Source organism: Anser brachyrhynchus (genome assembly GCF_964034855.1).
Source record: "Anser brachyrhynchus genome assembly, chromosome: 5".
NCBI classification, from domain to species: domain Eukaryota; kingdom Metazoa; phylum Chordata; class Aves; order Anseriformes; family Anatidae; genus Anser; species Anser brachyrhynchus.
The window spans coordinates 31868324-31884531 of NC_137699.1; the positions used below are offsets into that span (position 1 = coordinate 31868324).

At 40.2% G+C, this 16208-nt stretch overlaps 2 protein-coding genes across 2 annotated transcripts in view; both read left to right on the plus strand.

Moving 5' to 3' along the window:
• The window catches only part of PLA2G4F (phospholipase A2 group IVF), a 67255-nt gene extending 63506 nt beyond the window's left edge, over positions 1 to 3749 (plus strand). Inside the window, exon 42 of the mRNA XM_080595704.1 lies at positions 1480 to 3749. Within this exon, the coding sequence (XP_080451830.1) occupies positions 1480 to 1718 (239 nt within the window). The 3' untranslated portion in view covers positions 1719 to 3749. The remainder of the gene's footprint in view (positions 1 to 1479) is intronic.
• Positions 3750 to 10176: 6427 nt separating this feature from the next.
• The window catches only part of LOC308196178 (cytosolic phospholipase A2 epsilon-like), a 32669-nt gene continuing 26637 nt past the window's right edge, over positions 10177 to 16208 (plus strand). Inside the window, exons 1-2 of the mRNA XM_080594853.1 lie at positions 10177 to 10323; positions 10775 to 10810. Coding sequence (XP_080450979.1) covers positions 10297 to 10323; positions 10775 to 10810 — 63 coding nt within the window. The 5' untranslated portion in view covers positions 10177 to 10296. The remainder of the gene's footprint in view (positions 10324 to 10774; positions 10811 to 16208) is intronic.

The following is a 16208-nucleotide window of genomic DNA, read 5'->3' on the forward strand; positions in this document are numbered from 1 at the left end:
AAGATCACCTAGTTCTAACCTCCTGCCATGGGCAGGGACACCTCCCACCAGACCAGGTTGCTCAAAGCCTCATCTAGCCTGGCCTTGAACACCTCCAAGGATGGAGCATCCACACCACCCTCATAGTAAAGAATTTCCTCCTTATATCTAATCTAAACCTACCTTCCTTCAGTTTAAAGCCATTCCCCCTTGCCCTATCACTATACTCATGACAAAGAGTCCCTCCCTAACTTTTCTCTAGGCCCCCTTTTGGCATTGGAAGGCTGCAGTGAGGTCTCTGTGGAACCTTTTCTTCTCCAGCCTGAACAACCACAACTCCCTCAGCATGTCTTCAAAGGAGAGGTGCTCCAGCCCTCTGACTGTCCTTGTGGCTCTCTGGACTCATTCTAATACTCCCATGCCCTTCTTGTGCTGGGGGACCCAGAGCTGAATGCAGTGCTCCAGGTGGGGTCTCATGAGAACAGATCAGAGGGGGGAGAATCACCTCCCTCAGCCAGCTGGCCGTACTTGTTTTAATGCAACCCAAGGTGTGGTTGGCTTTCTGGGCTGCAAGTGCACCTTGCTGGCTCATGTTGAGCTTCTCGTCAACCAACAGTAGTTACCACTATCACTTAACAGTCTTTTGTAAAAGAGATGATAACGGTTTACATTGTTAATGTGCTTAGAATCCTCTTATTACTTAGTTTACATGGGGGAAAAATGAGAGTAGAAAGTGTGGAAAGCATAATGGATAAAAGGTTTTGCCAGGGTAATGACCTAGTATGATATTTGTCATTTTTGAAAAGCTGTCCGATTATATTCTTTAATTCCACAATAGAGTAAATAGTGATTTATTTGTTTCACTAGAAAAATTACTTGTCAAATTCAGTTTCATTTTGCTGATTCTTTTGCATGTGTCAACTCTAGCTTTGTTTCCAATTTAGTTTCCAATTTAGTATGGGCCAGGAAACCTTCCTCAAAACAAACAAACAAACACAATTAATGTACTGCCTTATTGGAAAGACCTTATGTAGTTCATCTTTTGTCCTGTTCACATCTGTTTAGAATACTGTAAATCTCAGCAACCTGAGAGGGAGAATTCCCCATCCAGGGGCATTCTGGAATAATTTTCTACCAGTTGGTAGTTAAGGAGCTGTCATCTGCACGTACCCAATGGAAAAGTTAAAAAGATAAAATTCCAAATATGCAAAAATGAAATATTCCCATGGAAAACTGTAATTTTGAGAGGAAAGTGTTTTGCATGATGAAGCTGTTCTGCCAATCAATTCTGGATCAGCCGTGATTGTGTCCAATCAATAAAGTGCTGGATTTTGTTAGTAGAGCAGAAGCAGTATCTATGTGGCAATTAAATCTTGAACCATTTTCCTGAAAGAATTCAGTTTACTGGGGCTGTCAGTGTGGGTTTTAAAGCATTGCATGGAAGGAGTTTTCCATCACAGTAGCCTTGCTGTGTTGAACTTTGCTATGTGTTTCCTTCAGATGTGGAGCGCAGTCCTGAGGAGATGGAACAGGGAAGAGTAGATGTGTCCAACTCTATTGCTCCCTATGGCACTGGTCTGCTTACATATACTGAAGAGAATTTCAACAAGCTGTTGAACCTTTGCCACTACAACATCCTGAATAATAAACATTTAATTCTTCAAGCTTTGCAAGCTGCAGTGGAACGAAAGAAGCAATTTAAAAACTGCTCACAACCTCAGTCATCTAAACAGTCTTAAAAGAATATTTTGACCAATCTCATTAGAAGGAGAAATATAGACATTTTGTTAGTGGACTAGTAAATATCCAGGGAATGTGAATCTATACAGAGTGAAAGTGCATGTTAGCTTGTTTTAAAAAAGAAAAAAAAAGGAAAATCATTCATTTTATTTAGTACTGTGTGTCAGGATTAATGCTGGTTCTGATGTTCAAGTTCTAGGCAAATCATGATTAGTTTTTGAAACTTTCTCCACTGTTCTAGTGAATGGGAAGGCACTAATCAAGCTTAATGGCTCCATGTGGATATACAGCCATAAAATGATGAGGTTTCAACCTCACAGAGGTCTATTCCAAATTTAGTTGCAACTCTTGGCGGTATGTTATCTTTGACCCAGAGACCAAAGCAAAGATCAAGCAAAGCTTTCCTTTGCTCTTAGACATCTGCTTGTGACAGAAGTAAACCAGATACCAAAATATGCTTGCATCTGGAAAAGGAGGACTGATAACTGAAGAATGGAACTGCACGTGATGTCCTCTATTTTCTCAGTAGCCATCTTTCAGGCAGAAGTCTAACCTTCAGTGAATTTACCTGTCTGGCTGTCATTGTATTGAGTCTAAATTTTTGATGAACTATGACAGTGATCAACATATAACAAATAGCCTAATTTTTCTGCCAACTGTATGACAAAAATCATCTGACTGCATCCATTTTTTGCTGAACTTTTGTCTGGACTATTTATTGCCTGCTAAGTGGATTTTGAAGCTGAAGAAGACAGTTAAGGTTTTGACTTTTACACTTACTGGGTTTGGAAAAAGAGTTCAACAGCCTAGCCTTTGGACGTAATCGTATCTTCATTTATTAATCTTCTCTAAGCTCACATATGTCCATGATGCCAACAAAACTTGTGATACCGATTTCCTTGACTTCTGCATTATTGTGATGGTAAATGTGTAACTGCTGCTACATTTTTATTTCCACCAACATCCAAAATTCCTGGGGGAGTGTTCACGAGATTTTCATATGTATTTTAGATTAAGGTCTGTTTAAGATGATGTATTTATTGGTCGTTCGAAGATCTTACTTTCTCTTGTGCATAGCAATATAAATACTGTGTAATAGCTACTGTTCAAATACTAAATAACCACACATAATCTTATTAAAAATGAGTCTTACAGATGCAATCATTGAAGTATGTAATTTTATTAAGTTCTGCACACTCAGTTAATCTAGTGGCTTTATCTGGGAAAAAGTTCTTCTTGCTTCTGATACCAAGAAACCAAATACTGAGGGGACAAAAGCAAGCATGAACTTTGCTAATAACCTTTGAGGAAGGATAAAGAGAAACCGCTGCTTCAACAGAACAGTGCAAGATGAAAAGGGGAAGGAAATTCTCCTCAAGAGCCCAGATGAGGGTTGATAACGAGAGTTTTACAAGTACAAATAACCAGTACTTGCAAATACTGAAGTATTTGTTCAGTAATAGGGAGTGCAGTGCTTTGCCAATGCTCTATACCGTACCTACTTCTTTTCAGTTATTTTTTCTGTACCCCTTTGCAGTCTTTCATTGCTCTGATATGAGTATTAAAAAAAGTGCATCCATATGCCAGCAGTATGGTATGCTGGCACTGTCCTGGGAGAATGGCATCTTGTGTCTGCAACTTGTGCAGTGGTCGGAAGGTAGTCATCTCTTTTATCCAGTCTTAGAGATCTTTTTTTTTATTATTTTATTATGTAGGAAATAACATCATACTTTGTTACTTCTAAGCAAGTCCTATGCAACAGTTCAAATTCATTAGCTGTTATCTCCTGTCAAGCTTTGCAATATGAATCAAACCAAATGCCTCCCTTCATAAGAGCAAGCTATTGTTGGCAGCAACCTCTTTGACTCCTTTTCAATGTTCTAGGATGGTTGTGTCCAAGAACTCTTTTCTATTTCTCAGTTGATGATAAATCTTTCTTTTTCAGCCCCATAATCTTAACCAGAAAGCCAGTTTTTCATCTTTGCTGGACCTTGGCTAGGGTAATTTCGACATCTGTTTCACCATTAAGATGGCAATAATTTTTTGTGAGCAATTGCATTCATAAGTTTGATTTTAAACAATAATGTTATGGGATATAAGAAACTTTATTTATCTTTTAAGTATTTTAAACATTTTTTCAATAATCCTTTCCACAGTTCCAGGAAGGTGTAACAGAGGCAGTACAATTTGTGCTGGCGTATTCCACTGACTGGTGCTGGTTGCAACACTTGGCATTAGGCCTTGAGCTTTACTCACCTAAGGTGTGGTGGTGATGCGTTGGTGTGAGTATTTGGCAATAGATCCAGAAAATTAGGATGGCTTAGAATGAGCTGTGGAAAGGGGGAGTCCATTTTAAGAAATCTGGGCCTGCTAAGAAAGCCATTGAAAATATTAGACTGTCAAAATTGCTTATCTTAGCAGCTTGATATTTTGACTTGAGAGAAACTGAGGCAAATGCTGTTGTTTGTGTTGGGACCAGGCTCCAAAGACTGAACGTCACACGAGGTTAGCGTGTGTCCTGGTATTACCAAATTCAGTGGACTTACCTTAGTGGTTTATGAGTTTTCTCCACAATGGGCTCATTTGACTTGTCTGGGGAAGCAAAAGCCTCTTTTTCTGTCCTGTTAAAACTGGTTTGTATTGCAGTTGGTATTGCAGCAATACCTCAGAGTCCTGCCTGTGACATTATGCTGAAAGGTAGTGTAAGAGTACAGGGGAAGAGATGTTTGTTCAAATGGCTTGCTAACTGTAAATAAAAAATAACAAAGGAGAGAACAAGTTCAGTTACTAGTGTGGGTATTTATTTATTTTTTAAGAGGAGCTGAGGCCCAGTTATGTATCAGCTGGATTTTTGAAGTGATTCAGCATTGTCAAAATTGTTTTGATCTGCATCCAGATAGGTGAACAACAATTTATTGTTTGAAAACACTCATTTGTGACCTGTCACACAAGCTCTGCTAAATGTGATGGCACTCTCCTGGAAGCAATTAGCTGTGAATATTTATAGTCTCTGTTAGGACTCAAACATCTCTCAGGCTGACTGTAGATGTAATTAATGTCTTAATTAGCTGATGACGTGAGGTGACTTCGTGATATTCTGAGAATTGGTTCAGGTTCAGATGGGCTGTAGATCTCTCTGTAAAGGTCCTGGGCTATGTGTCTTGCCACACTTATGCTGAAGGAGCTACTGGCTAATTAGCTGATGCCTCACACACGTTGTCTGACAAGGTTAGGGAAAACCTTGTTTGAAGGGTTTCTGAAGTGTTGAATGAAGGTAGGAAGGCCAGGTAACCTCAGATTGTCCTGGAGAGAGGAGAGAGAGATTCAGATCTACAGAGCATAAGGAGAGTTAGAGATGATGGTCTGAAGCTGCTGCTTTTTGAGACGGGGCTTGGGTTTGAAGTTCTTTTGCAAAGAGCTGAAGCCAGGATTACATATATTGGGAATGGCTGAGCCAATACTTTACTGATGCTTTTTGTATAGCAAAACCACCCAGTTATTTCCTGTGAGTGAGTAGGAGGAGTGAGATCTTTATCTCTGCAACACGTATCAAGGGCATGCGGAATCATTTTTAATCAAGTTTCTCAATAGTGTTTTAAAGGCAGAAGTCCTCCTTCATATGTATCAGTCAGGTGGTGTAATTTCTCTTTTCAGTGTCTGATTTTGCGCCTTGAATTCTGAGCAATTTGAATTCAGATTTTAGACCGAAGTTCTCTCCTGCTTACAAACGAGTGATAAATGATTTTTTTAGACTTTTTCTAAGTTGCACCCGTGGTCACTTTAGACCATTTGAAACACTTTAGCAATTTGTTTCAACAGGTTCCTTTGGTTAAAGTAAGATAGATATCAGTAGTGAAAGATCTTTGACTTTGGAAAAAGTAAAACTTAAAAAGAATTTAGTTCAAAATAACTATGTTAGAAATTTTTATAAATGTGCTTTAAAGAAAAAATGAAATAGTTTCAGTTGAACAAATTAATTTTTGTTACTGATATTTCTAAATTGATCTGTTTGTCTCAAAGATAATATCCTTTGCAAAATTCTGTATTCATTCAGCATCTCTCCAAAGTCATGTTTTCACAGATTTAGTGCAGCTCTCCTCTTGCTTCTGTAAAGGTGCAACTCTGACTCTAGGTGTTTCAACTCAGACTTTAGTGTATGATGCCGAAAATCATAGTGACATCTGATTTCTATTTAGCTAACAGACAACCTCCATATCTCTCTTTTATCATTCAACATCTCTGCAGATCTGCATGCAATGCACCATACAGGTCTTATGATTCCCACCTGACAGAAAAAGAAACAGTAGGCACTGATGGAATGGTTTCTGTAGCCCTCGCTTCAAGGCTATTGTAGAGTTTTGAAGGATGGGTGTGTATAAATATGAAAATATAATGCTGATGCATTGATATGAAAGCTATTTTTTTTACACTGTGCAATTGCTTGAAGTTAGAAGATCAAGAGCATCCATCCAAAGCTGAATTTTTCAGAGACTGAAATCTGAGGCCCTGGGGAAGGAGGTGGCACTGTTTATCCATGGTAAATCTTCTCATGTGCAGAGACTATTGAGCTTAGCCCCATTGCGCAATTGGAATTTGGCTTCGGACTGCTTTCTGTCTTGTTTGCTTGGCAGGATGAGGTCTGTGTAGATTTTGCAGCCTACAGATATGTGTTTAAAAAAAAGACTGAAAGGCTGAAGCCAGAGAAGATCCCAATCTGTAGACCTGACACTGTATTTATTTATTTGTGAATTTGCATTATTTGTGAGTTCTGAATATTTCATTTTCTAATGTGACATCTGGCTGTCATTTTGTAACACTTTTAGCATGTTTTAAGATATTTAACTACCTTTCTTGTTTAATTTAAACACCAGTTTAGGTGTTTAAACACTAATTAAGGTGATTAAATGATGACCAGCTCCCATTGTCATCACAGAGGTGGTACAATTGTACTTCTCTCTTGCAGCAATATGAAATCCCCCATTAGTCATGCATTTCTGTAGTCCTGGATTATCAGAAGGTGACAAACTAGTATATGAGGTAATCATAGGATGCTATATGCAGCTGTTATTGCTACCCACAACTTATTGCACTTAAGTTATTCAAATAACTGTGTATCTGCTGGGGAAGCTGGTGCTTGCAATAAGGCATTCTGACTAATTTTGACTGCCTCAGATCAACAAGGTATTTCTATTTGCTCCACTTTGTCTAAATTAACACAAATACAAAAGTGTGTGCATGTAGATGTGCACTACAGAGCAGATGAAGAGCAGAGGAAAATTATAACTTCCTTTTTACTTTCCTTATTATTGCTTGGAGCTTTAAAGACTGCTTTGTGTTTTCTTGTCGGTAATACAGTCTCCGTAGTCTTTAAAAAACAAAATAAGAGTGCAAGTAGCATCTATACGAAGAACACTATTGGTTTTATATTATTCACTCTGGAAATGTGATGGTCAAAAAACTCTGTACTGTTCCAATATATGGCTTATTAGACTTTGAGTAATTTCACACATTGATTGCATGCTTGATGTTTGTCTTTGAAAGTCTCCTTGAATTGTGGAAGAATTCCAGAAAAATGCAAAACAAAAAAACCCACAAGATTCTTAAACTTTAAGGTAGAAATCTTTTTTGAAATCATAATCCTAGGGACACATTTGTAGTTCCCTAACACAAAAGAGAAGAAGAGGAGGAGAAGAGGAGGCTCAGGGGCGACCTTATCGCTCTCTACAGTTACCTTAAAGGAGGCTGTAAAGAGGTGGGGGTTGGTCTGTTCTCCTACGTGCCTGGTGACAGGACGAGGGGGAATGGGCGAAAGTTGCGACAGGGGAGTTTTAGGTTGGATGTTAGGAAGTACTTCTTTACCGAAAGGGTTATTAAGCATTGGAACGGGCTGCCCAGGGAGGTGGTGGAGTCACCATCCCTGGAGGTCTTTAAAAGACGTTTAGATGTAGAGCTTAGCGATATGGTTTAGTGGAGTACTTAGTGTTAGGTCGGAGGTTGGACTCGATGATCTTGAGGTCTCTTCCAACCTAGAAATCTGTGATACTGTGAAAACTGGAACAAACTACAAAATCACAATTTGTTTGGGCACAGATTGCATAGGCCTTGCAGACACCAGTGATGACCTTTCCCTGGGGACAAACGATCAGCAGTTAAAGCTTTCTCACTGATGACAAGAACTTAATGTTGTTACTGGTGTTATGAGCATTCAGTGTTTAGTTCTTTCATTAACTTAGTGCATGAATGAAAATACTGTTAATCATAATTCTTGGCTTTCAAAGAGCTTTTGAAGTTCTTATCTTCCAAAGCTTTTTAGCGTGTCTGGGAAAAGCAGTGGTTAAGGGAAGGCAACATCAGCAACGAGACTTGGTGGTGGTGATGACCAGGAGAGTTATTTAGGGGCGTGTTTTGGGTATGGGAATAATGATGATATTTTGAGAAAGAGAATATTAAGCTGTTCAGGAGGGAAGGCGCAGGGATTCTGGAAAAAATTATTTGAATTGTGAAGTGGTGGTATCCTGTTTGTGGATCTTAAGTGACGTGAGTAAGAGAAAGCAATGCTGAGGCAGTCTTGTATTGGCTGTGAAATAGCTGGGATGGTATAAGTGACCTGCTCTGTTTCATGGCTAAGAAATGGACCAAGTAATCGATTCTATTTGCATGAGGAGAGGGTAGGGCTCCTCTGAATGTCTTTCTCCGGGATAGTATCTGCTGGGACAGCTTGGGGAAATTGACCTGAATAACCTATCCCCTTTTCATTTCATAAAGAATGTTTTACAGACATTTTTAATGCAAGTAGATTCCTACTTTATTTATTTTTTTTTTAATATTGGATTTTCTGCAGGAAAATAGTCTTCTTTCTAAAGCTGGACAGACTAGTTTTGCAAGAGCAGAAATAGATGATTCTCAACTGTGACTGCTCTGCCTTAATTTGTTCATAAGCATTTAATACAGATAGAAAGTAATAAAGACAGAAGTTAAGGGAGATTAAGGGAGAAGTTTGGTGTAGAGATACTAACACCCATTGGAACTATCTTTTGGTCTTTCATTCAAAGAGCCTTTCAAGTGCTGCAGGTTCAGACTATGAGCCATTTTACTCTGATTTCATTTCTGTTGAGAAGGCTGTGCAATGTGAGACTATGGAGCAAGTGGCAGGTTATTAGATGGTGTAGATGGAAACTATCAGGTAGTAGCACTGCGTGTTCTGGATAAGGCCTTCTGAACATTCGTCACATGAGCATCAATATAGAAGGAAGAGACTTCTTTGTTAAAAGAGGATTTTACTCTAGCAACTTTCCTTGGACAATGTCCTCTCTTCCTCTGCAGCATTCCTTTGATACTGGCCTCCATGGCACAGGCGAGTACATTAGGGTGGCATCCACTGTAGTTCGTGAGGTTACTTTCTTTACCCACATGAAATGAATTAGCTACCAATATGAATGAGACATTTAAAAATAAGTTTAAGATACTAAACTTTTCCTCACCACATGCTCTGTGCCCTACTTGGGTCCTGTGATGCAAGAGTGTGTACTTGCCTCCTCCTGTCATCAGGCACAGAGGAAGGAAAGAGTGTGGCAGAGCTAGAATCTCCTCTTGCACACTCTGAAAGCTACCAGTCTGTGCACACATGCTAATTTAGGGTTATTGTAATACGCTGCTCTTACAGGCAATGAGTCAATTCACACCAGAGTAAAAAGGCAGCAGGGAGGGTTTTTTGCTCAGATGTTTCCCCTGTGGTGTCTGTTGGACCTCCTGTGAGAGTGAACACATAAAAGAACCCTTTAAAGCAAGCTCTGAGGACCAGTGAACTGCTGTGATCTCCAGGCCCATGTGAAAGCGCACAGCCCTCTCCTGCCTGTCCCGTCCGCTCCCCTGTTCCACCCACTGCTTATAGCTCCTCCCTTCCCTCTCATTGCATTTAAGCTCTAACTGCAAGCTTCTTTGGACAGGGCTTCTTTTTTGTTTCTTCCTAGGGGTACACTGAATTTCTAGAAAAAGGACAACGAGCACTCGGTGAGGTTGCAGAGACTAGCACAGAGAAGCCCAAATATATTTAGTAAAGCATGTGTCCTGTCAATAAGTTTGCTGTGACACTGAAATGAGTTAATCTACCTTGCCAAACTGCGTGCTGCTCTAGGAATCTGCTACAGGTACTTGAGTTCAGGGTTTAGAAAGTAGCTGTTGAGACCTCTCCCTAGTACCCTACAGTACTATGGTAGCTGTGATTTGGTTAGTAACAAGCACTTCACTTGAGGGTTAGTATTGTATAAATGCAAAACTTCATTAACAGCAGTATTTCCTAGAAAGCAATCCCTGGGCAGAAAGTAGTTTCAGTGTCCCCCAAAAACATGACAGTGGGTAGAAATCTCTCTGCATTCTGCTGACTCAGCAGAAGTGCTCTAATAGGCTGCAGGAAGCAGGGAGGGGACTGCCTAATGACTGCAAGTAATTAAGGGGTGGGGCGGGAGAGCCTGGTCATAAAATCCCTATTCCTCCACCCCTAATCTGCATGAGGAGTTCCTGCCAGTCCATCCGGCTCGGTATCTTTTGTCAGTGGACTTCCATGCAACTGGGGCTGCAATGGGATCAAATTTAAGTTCAAATGAGGTAAGAATAAAGACCCATAGCAATCATGAAGCGGGTAAAATTGTCTGATTTTTTCCAGTTCAATTGGTCACAGCAGAGAACAAGCTGTTTCAGGTGTATGGGCAAGCTAGGGAAAGCAAGTTTGCTCTTCCTTGGATCTCATGGTTGCAAGGAGTGTTTTTTTACTCTAGCCTTATACAAAACCTTGTGGCGTGTATATTTTCAAGATAAATTTTAGGGCTAGCAGTGTTACTTACTGTGCTTGCTTAAAAGAAAAGCTTCAGGTCAAGGAAACAACAAGCTGGCATAGAGTTGTTGTCGTGGGTTTGGTAATCAGTAAAGCACCTAATGACCGTCATTAATACGCGTAGCCCTAAGTATGTTTTTGAATGGGAGATGTTTTTAAATGTCAGTCTAAAATAGAAGTTGAACATGCAGTTTTCTTAACTTTGCCTTGCGTTGTTTTTCCTAGACTTTTACGGGCACCTCAGCGACAGCGGAGAGAACGGTAGGTAGTTATTAGTTGGCCCTTCATTAAATGCTGTCCAGTGCTGAATGTAAAGCACTAGAAAAAATGTTGGGAATTCAATGGCTCGGGGGAAAACTGTACTGGCATATTTACTGAACGTGGAAAGGCTGAGCTGCAACTTCAGCTCTGTAGGTGAAATATTGCCTTGCTTTTCAGATGCTTATGATACTGTTGTGCTATATCTGGGCAGGTTTGTACTTCACATGTTTTCATTCTTGAATTCCTGCCCTCTTTTGTATATTGATTTCCTGGGATGAAATGCCCACTTGCCTTGTACGTTATTCCTTCATAAGAAGGCTGTGTTTGAGTGGGTCTTTCAATTGCTCTTAGTGCTCCAGTGTTTCTTGTAGTTTTTCTTTGCATTGTAATGACCTGTTATAGAACTTAACATTCACTGGGCGATACAGTGATGGAAAACACAGTCTCGGAACATGTAAAACTGCAGTAAATGTCATGTTTTGTATCTCTGGTCTCATTAGCCTGGTAGTGGGAGGTGAGAGGGAAGAGTAACAGGGTGTTTTTTAGAGATTGAACTGAGGATGAGTACTTCGTGCAGGCAAATAAAAACTTCTTGGGCAGTTAGCAGATGTTCATGTTAAGACATATTAGCATAGAGGAAAATATGTCAGATAAGATGTTAGGAGTCAGCAAATGGGGGCAGTGGCATCAGAACAGGATTGTCTTCAGAAACTTGCTGTGGGCTTGATGCTCTTGCCCTGCTTCAGTGATGTGGTGGTTTACCAGATGGGTTTGTTTTGAGCTTTGGTTGCATGTGATTCTAGTGGAAATTTGTGGTGTTATGGAGGCTCTCCCAAATGATAATTTTGGTCTTTGTCTCATGAATGTTTGCTGTTATCCATAGTATCTGATGCCTGATCTTGCCTGAGAGCCACTTGATGCCTTCTATGTTCAGTCAAAGAGAAATGCTATGGCAAAACAAGACTTTGTCGGCAGAGTTTATTCAAGACGTAGCTTCTAAAATGATGTTTAGGCTTCTGTGTATAGAATCCCAGTCCCTCTATACTAGTATTCTATAAATTGTTATTTTTAGTCCTGTAAACTCAGCCTGTGTTTACAGGATCTTTTTTCTTTTTTTTTTTTTTTAATTTTTTCCGCTAGTGCTTTTAATTTTGTTTATAAGTCTCTAGGTGTGAGACCTGTATAGTTCACTTTTGTCTTTAAAGTATTTAGCATGGCTAAACCAAACTGAATATAGTAAATATGATATAGAGTACCACCCTGAGTCTTTCAAGAAGGAAATTGACATCTTTCAGAAGTCTCTTTCAGAAAGAGCCTGACTCTTCAGGGCTCCCAGGCAGAAATCAGTAAGGGTCTGACACTTCCCTGCCCACCCCCCACCCCCCCCGCCTTTTTTTTTCACCTGGTAGGTAGTAGTTTGTAAATATGTAAACATAGTAGAAATGGCAGATATATAAACATAGAATATCTAAGTTGTTTTTATGTCACTTCATAGCTCAGTAAGGAAAACAGCTTTTGTTACTAGTCAATTTCAGGGCAACCCATGGAATGTCTGTGATTAAAACTTAAATGGCCATTTAAATTAAAAGGATAATATAAAACATTTGGTGGAAAAATGTAGGTAGTGACCCTAAATTGAGAAGCAAAACAAACATGTAAACAGTAATTTGAGTAACCAAAAAGTGTTTTTTTTTTTTTTTGTATCATATCAGAATAATGTAGGCTAACATGTTCTTGACAAAAAACCATGTTGAACTGTGCAAATGTTTAACTCAGTTTCTCTTCTGAGTTTTGGATCTGTTCTAGTGTGGGATTTGAGCTGTGGAGTCACAAACAGGAAGAGAAGGAAAACCACATGAAAATGGCAGTCTGAAGCCACAGAATTTTTACGTAGCGTTTGGAAAAAGCCAGGCCTTGATTCAATGCTGCTCCATTTCTTCTCATTCTGGGATAACCCCAGTGAGCTCCATTGATTTTTAACAAGACCCAGCAATAGGATATTTTAAATTGGGTGGACTAAATACAAAACACACAGTACAAGGAAAGTGTTTCTTATGCATCTGACCTTGCCTGAGGTGGTAGACATAGTAACATAATGAAATGATTCTATGAAATCCTGCCCACCCTTGAGGCTCCAAAACTCTTTGAAGTTAAAAGGTGCCACAGACCTGACAGAGGTCAGAACCAAGGCAAGAGGTCAGAACCAGTCTTTCTGACAGGGCTGAGTGTTTTCTTTGTTGGCCTTTCAAGTTTTTAGTTAGTAATGAGATTTCAGTTTCTTTTTTGAAGAGAAAGCTAAGGGAAGAGTACTCTGCTCCAAATATATCTGACACACTGTTTTACTTTGATAATTGCCTTTTCACTTGATTTAACTTGGGAATGTTGTATGTGTTTCACTCTAGTCTCCCCAAGGAAAAAAAATCTGTAAAAGACATCGGTCTTTTACACTTCTGTAGAAATGTAGAAGGAATTTTACTAAAATATAATGCTTTTAGAGCCTAGTTAGGTTACTCGTATTCATATAGCTGAGCACTCATGGTTGTGAACAGTTCCATTGACTTCCCCAGGAACAGATATGTAAGGGTTGCACAAGCATGCCACAGGACTTAATTGAACTTTTATCTGACGTAGGATACTGTGACCAAGTCCTGCTCTTGTAATCTCATATATTTAAGTAGCTTCAACAGTGATTATTAAAATGCCTGGCTTGTGTTTCCGGCTGATGAGGTAACAGTCAGGTCTCAGACTAAATAAATAGAGAAGCCGAAAGTTGAGGTATGTGTAATAGCTGACCTTGGAGGCTTCTGGCCTCAGAATTCACCCAGCCGATGATATACGGTCATCATCAGATTAAAGGGAATGATTTAAAGGGAAAGATTCAGGAGTTGGACTCAATGATCCTTGTGGGTCCCTTCTAACCCGGATATTTCATGATTTGGAAGTCATTGCCTGAGAACAGATGATCCAGTTTAAGATACGCTCCTCAATATTTTTTTTCTGTGTGACTTTGAGGAAGTTGCTGGGATCTAAATGTAACAAAGCATTCACACACCTAAATTTAGGAGCTATAAGGTTTGACTTCTAAATTTCTACAGCCCAGACTGAGGCATTGAGGACTGATTTAATGTATTTGGAGAGTTAGGTGCACTGGAATGGGAATTGTAATAGCTGAGCAGGGAACCATGTAAGTAGGTATGCCCACCTAATGGGGAAAGCTAAGCACAGGAGCATCAATCTTAAATCCTATCTCAGTACGTTACTTAGGGCTGTAGTGAGATACCACTATCTACCCTACCTGACAAGCAACATATAGCCCTTCGGTCTGCCGAAATATCGCATAGCTGACACTTCAGGTTCTTCTAAACTGCACCATGAAACTGTGCCCTGCAGTAGGGTCTGGACAGGCTGTCGTCTCATCAAGTAGAACGAATGTGCCTGTGTCAGTGACTGCTCTGACCCTTCTGCCAGTGGCTCACTGGCCTTCAGCTCTGTCTCTTCAGGCCCCTTGTGGACCTTCAGGGAAGTAGGAGAGGGATACGCTAGGGGTTAGTCAGGTTGTTTCTTGGAGGCAGTTTTCCATCTCAACTGCATTTTAGAGAGGCTGAGGGCTTCATTGGTGAGGACAAGGATCTGGTTCATCATGTTGTGTTAGGGTCTAATGTCATGTCATGGCTCCATTTGGTTAATTTTGTCCAAGTGTTGTGAAACTCTTCAGGATAAGACTAGTGCTGCAGCTGGAAAGACGTTCAGTCAAAGTGTGCAGTGTGTATGAAAGAGATGGTTGGTTAACATCAGCAAAATCATTTTTACTTTTGCCTCTTGTGAATAATATCAGCATTTCAGATGAAAAGTAATAAAATTGTGGTTCTGACAGGACACTATATTTCCCTTATTAGGGCATAGTATGAATAGTCTATGAATACAGGCATGAGAGTATTTATGAGGAGAGTTAACATTTTCTTACCAGTTGGTGTAGATAGAGAGATTACACACATTTCTGGGGCACAAAACATCCATTTCTGGTCTAATATAGAACCAGTATACTCAAAGCTAAATACCAATTTAAAGAAAATGTTAAGAGAAATGATTGTGTATATATATACGTATATATATACACATGCACTGGTTTTAAAAGTAAAGATGGTACAAATGAAACATAGGAGATGTTAATATGGAAGGGGAGAGAAACACGTTAAGTAGTTATCCCCAAAGTGAAAAGGGGAGAAAGTTTAATTATAGCCTGAGGAATAAGACATATTAATATTGCACACAGAATTACAGAATGGTTTGGGCTGAAAGGGACCTTAAAGATCATCTAGTTCCAGCCCCCCCCTCGCCATGGTCAGGGACACCTCCCACTAGAGCAGGTTGTTCAAAGCCTCAGTCATCCTGGTCTTAAACACTTTCACGGATGGGGCATCCACAGCTTCTCTGGGCAACCTGTGCTAGTGTCTCTCTGTACTCACCACCCTCTGAACTCACTACTCTCTGAGTAAAGGATTTCTTCCTAACATCTAATATAAATTTTAAATCTGCCCTCTTTTAGTTTAAAACCATTACTCCTTGTCCTATCACTACACTCCCTGACAAAGAGTCCCTCCCCAGCTTTCCTGTAGGTCCCCTTTAGGTACTGGAAGGCTGCAATGAGGTCTCTGCAGTGTTCTCTTCTCCAGGCTGAATAACCCAGCTCCCTCAGCCTGTCTTCGCAGGAGAGATGCTCCAGCCCTCTGATTGTCCTTGTTGCCTCTTTTGATGCGGCCTAGGATGTGGTTGGCTTTCTGGGCTGCAAGTGCACATTGCTGGCTCATGTTTCATCAACCAACACGCCCATGTCCTTCTCTTCAGGGCTGCTCTCAATGCATCCTCTGTCCAGCCTGTATTTGTGCTTAGGGTTGCCCTGGCTCAGATGCAGGGCTTTGCACTTGGCCTTTTGAATCTCATGAGGTTCCACAGGCCTGCCTCTCAAGCCTGTCAAGGTCTCTCTGGATGGTATCCCTTCCCTCAAGCGTGTCAACCACAATACAAAAAGTTATGAGGTATTATAAAATTAATATTTCTTAGCTTAAGGTGTCTGATAATCAGTAGAGTTATGAGTTAATTCCCAGGATCATCTCTGGGAAGAGTTTTGTATCTTTCTGATGGGAATTAGGGCTGAAGATCAGAGCCTTTGTGAGAAGTATCTCCTGACTGTCAGCTCCATTTCTGGTCTTTTAGACTGTGTACGGAAACTTGTGCTGCTCACTTAGGTCTACCTGCACAAGCTATTGACAGCTACACTTGTCTCACAGGCAGTCTACTATATTGCAGGCCATGCATGTGTAGGACCTGAGGACGCTGAGAAGTACGCTTTAGGGGTGTTCACTGTGATGGTTAAGGAGTGGTGTTAGAAAGAACTGAT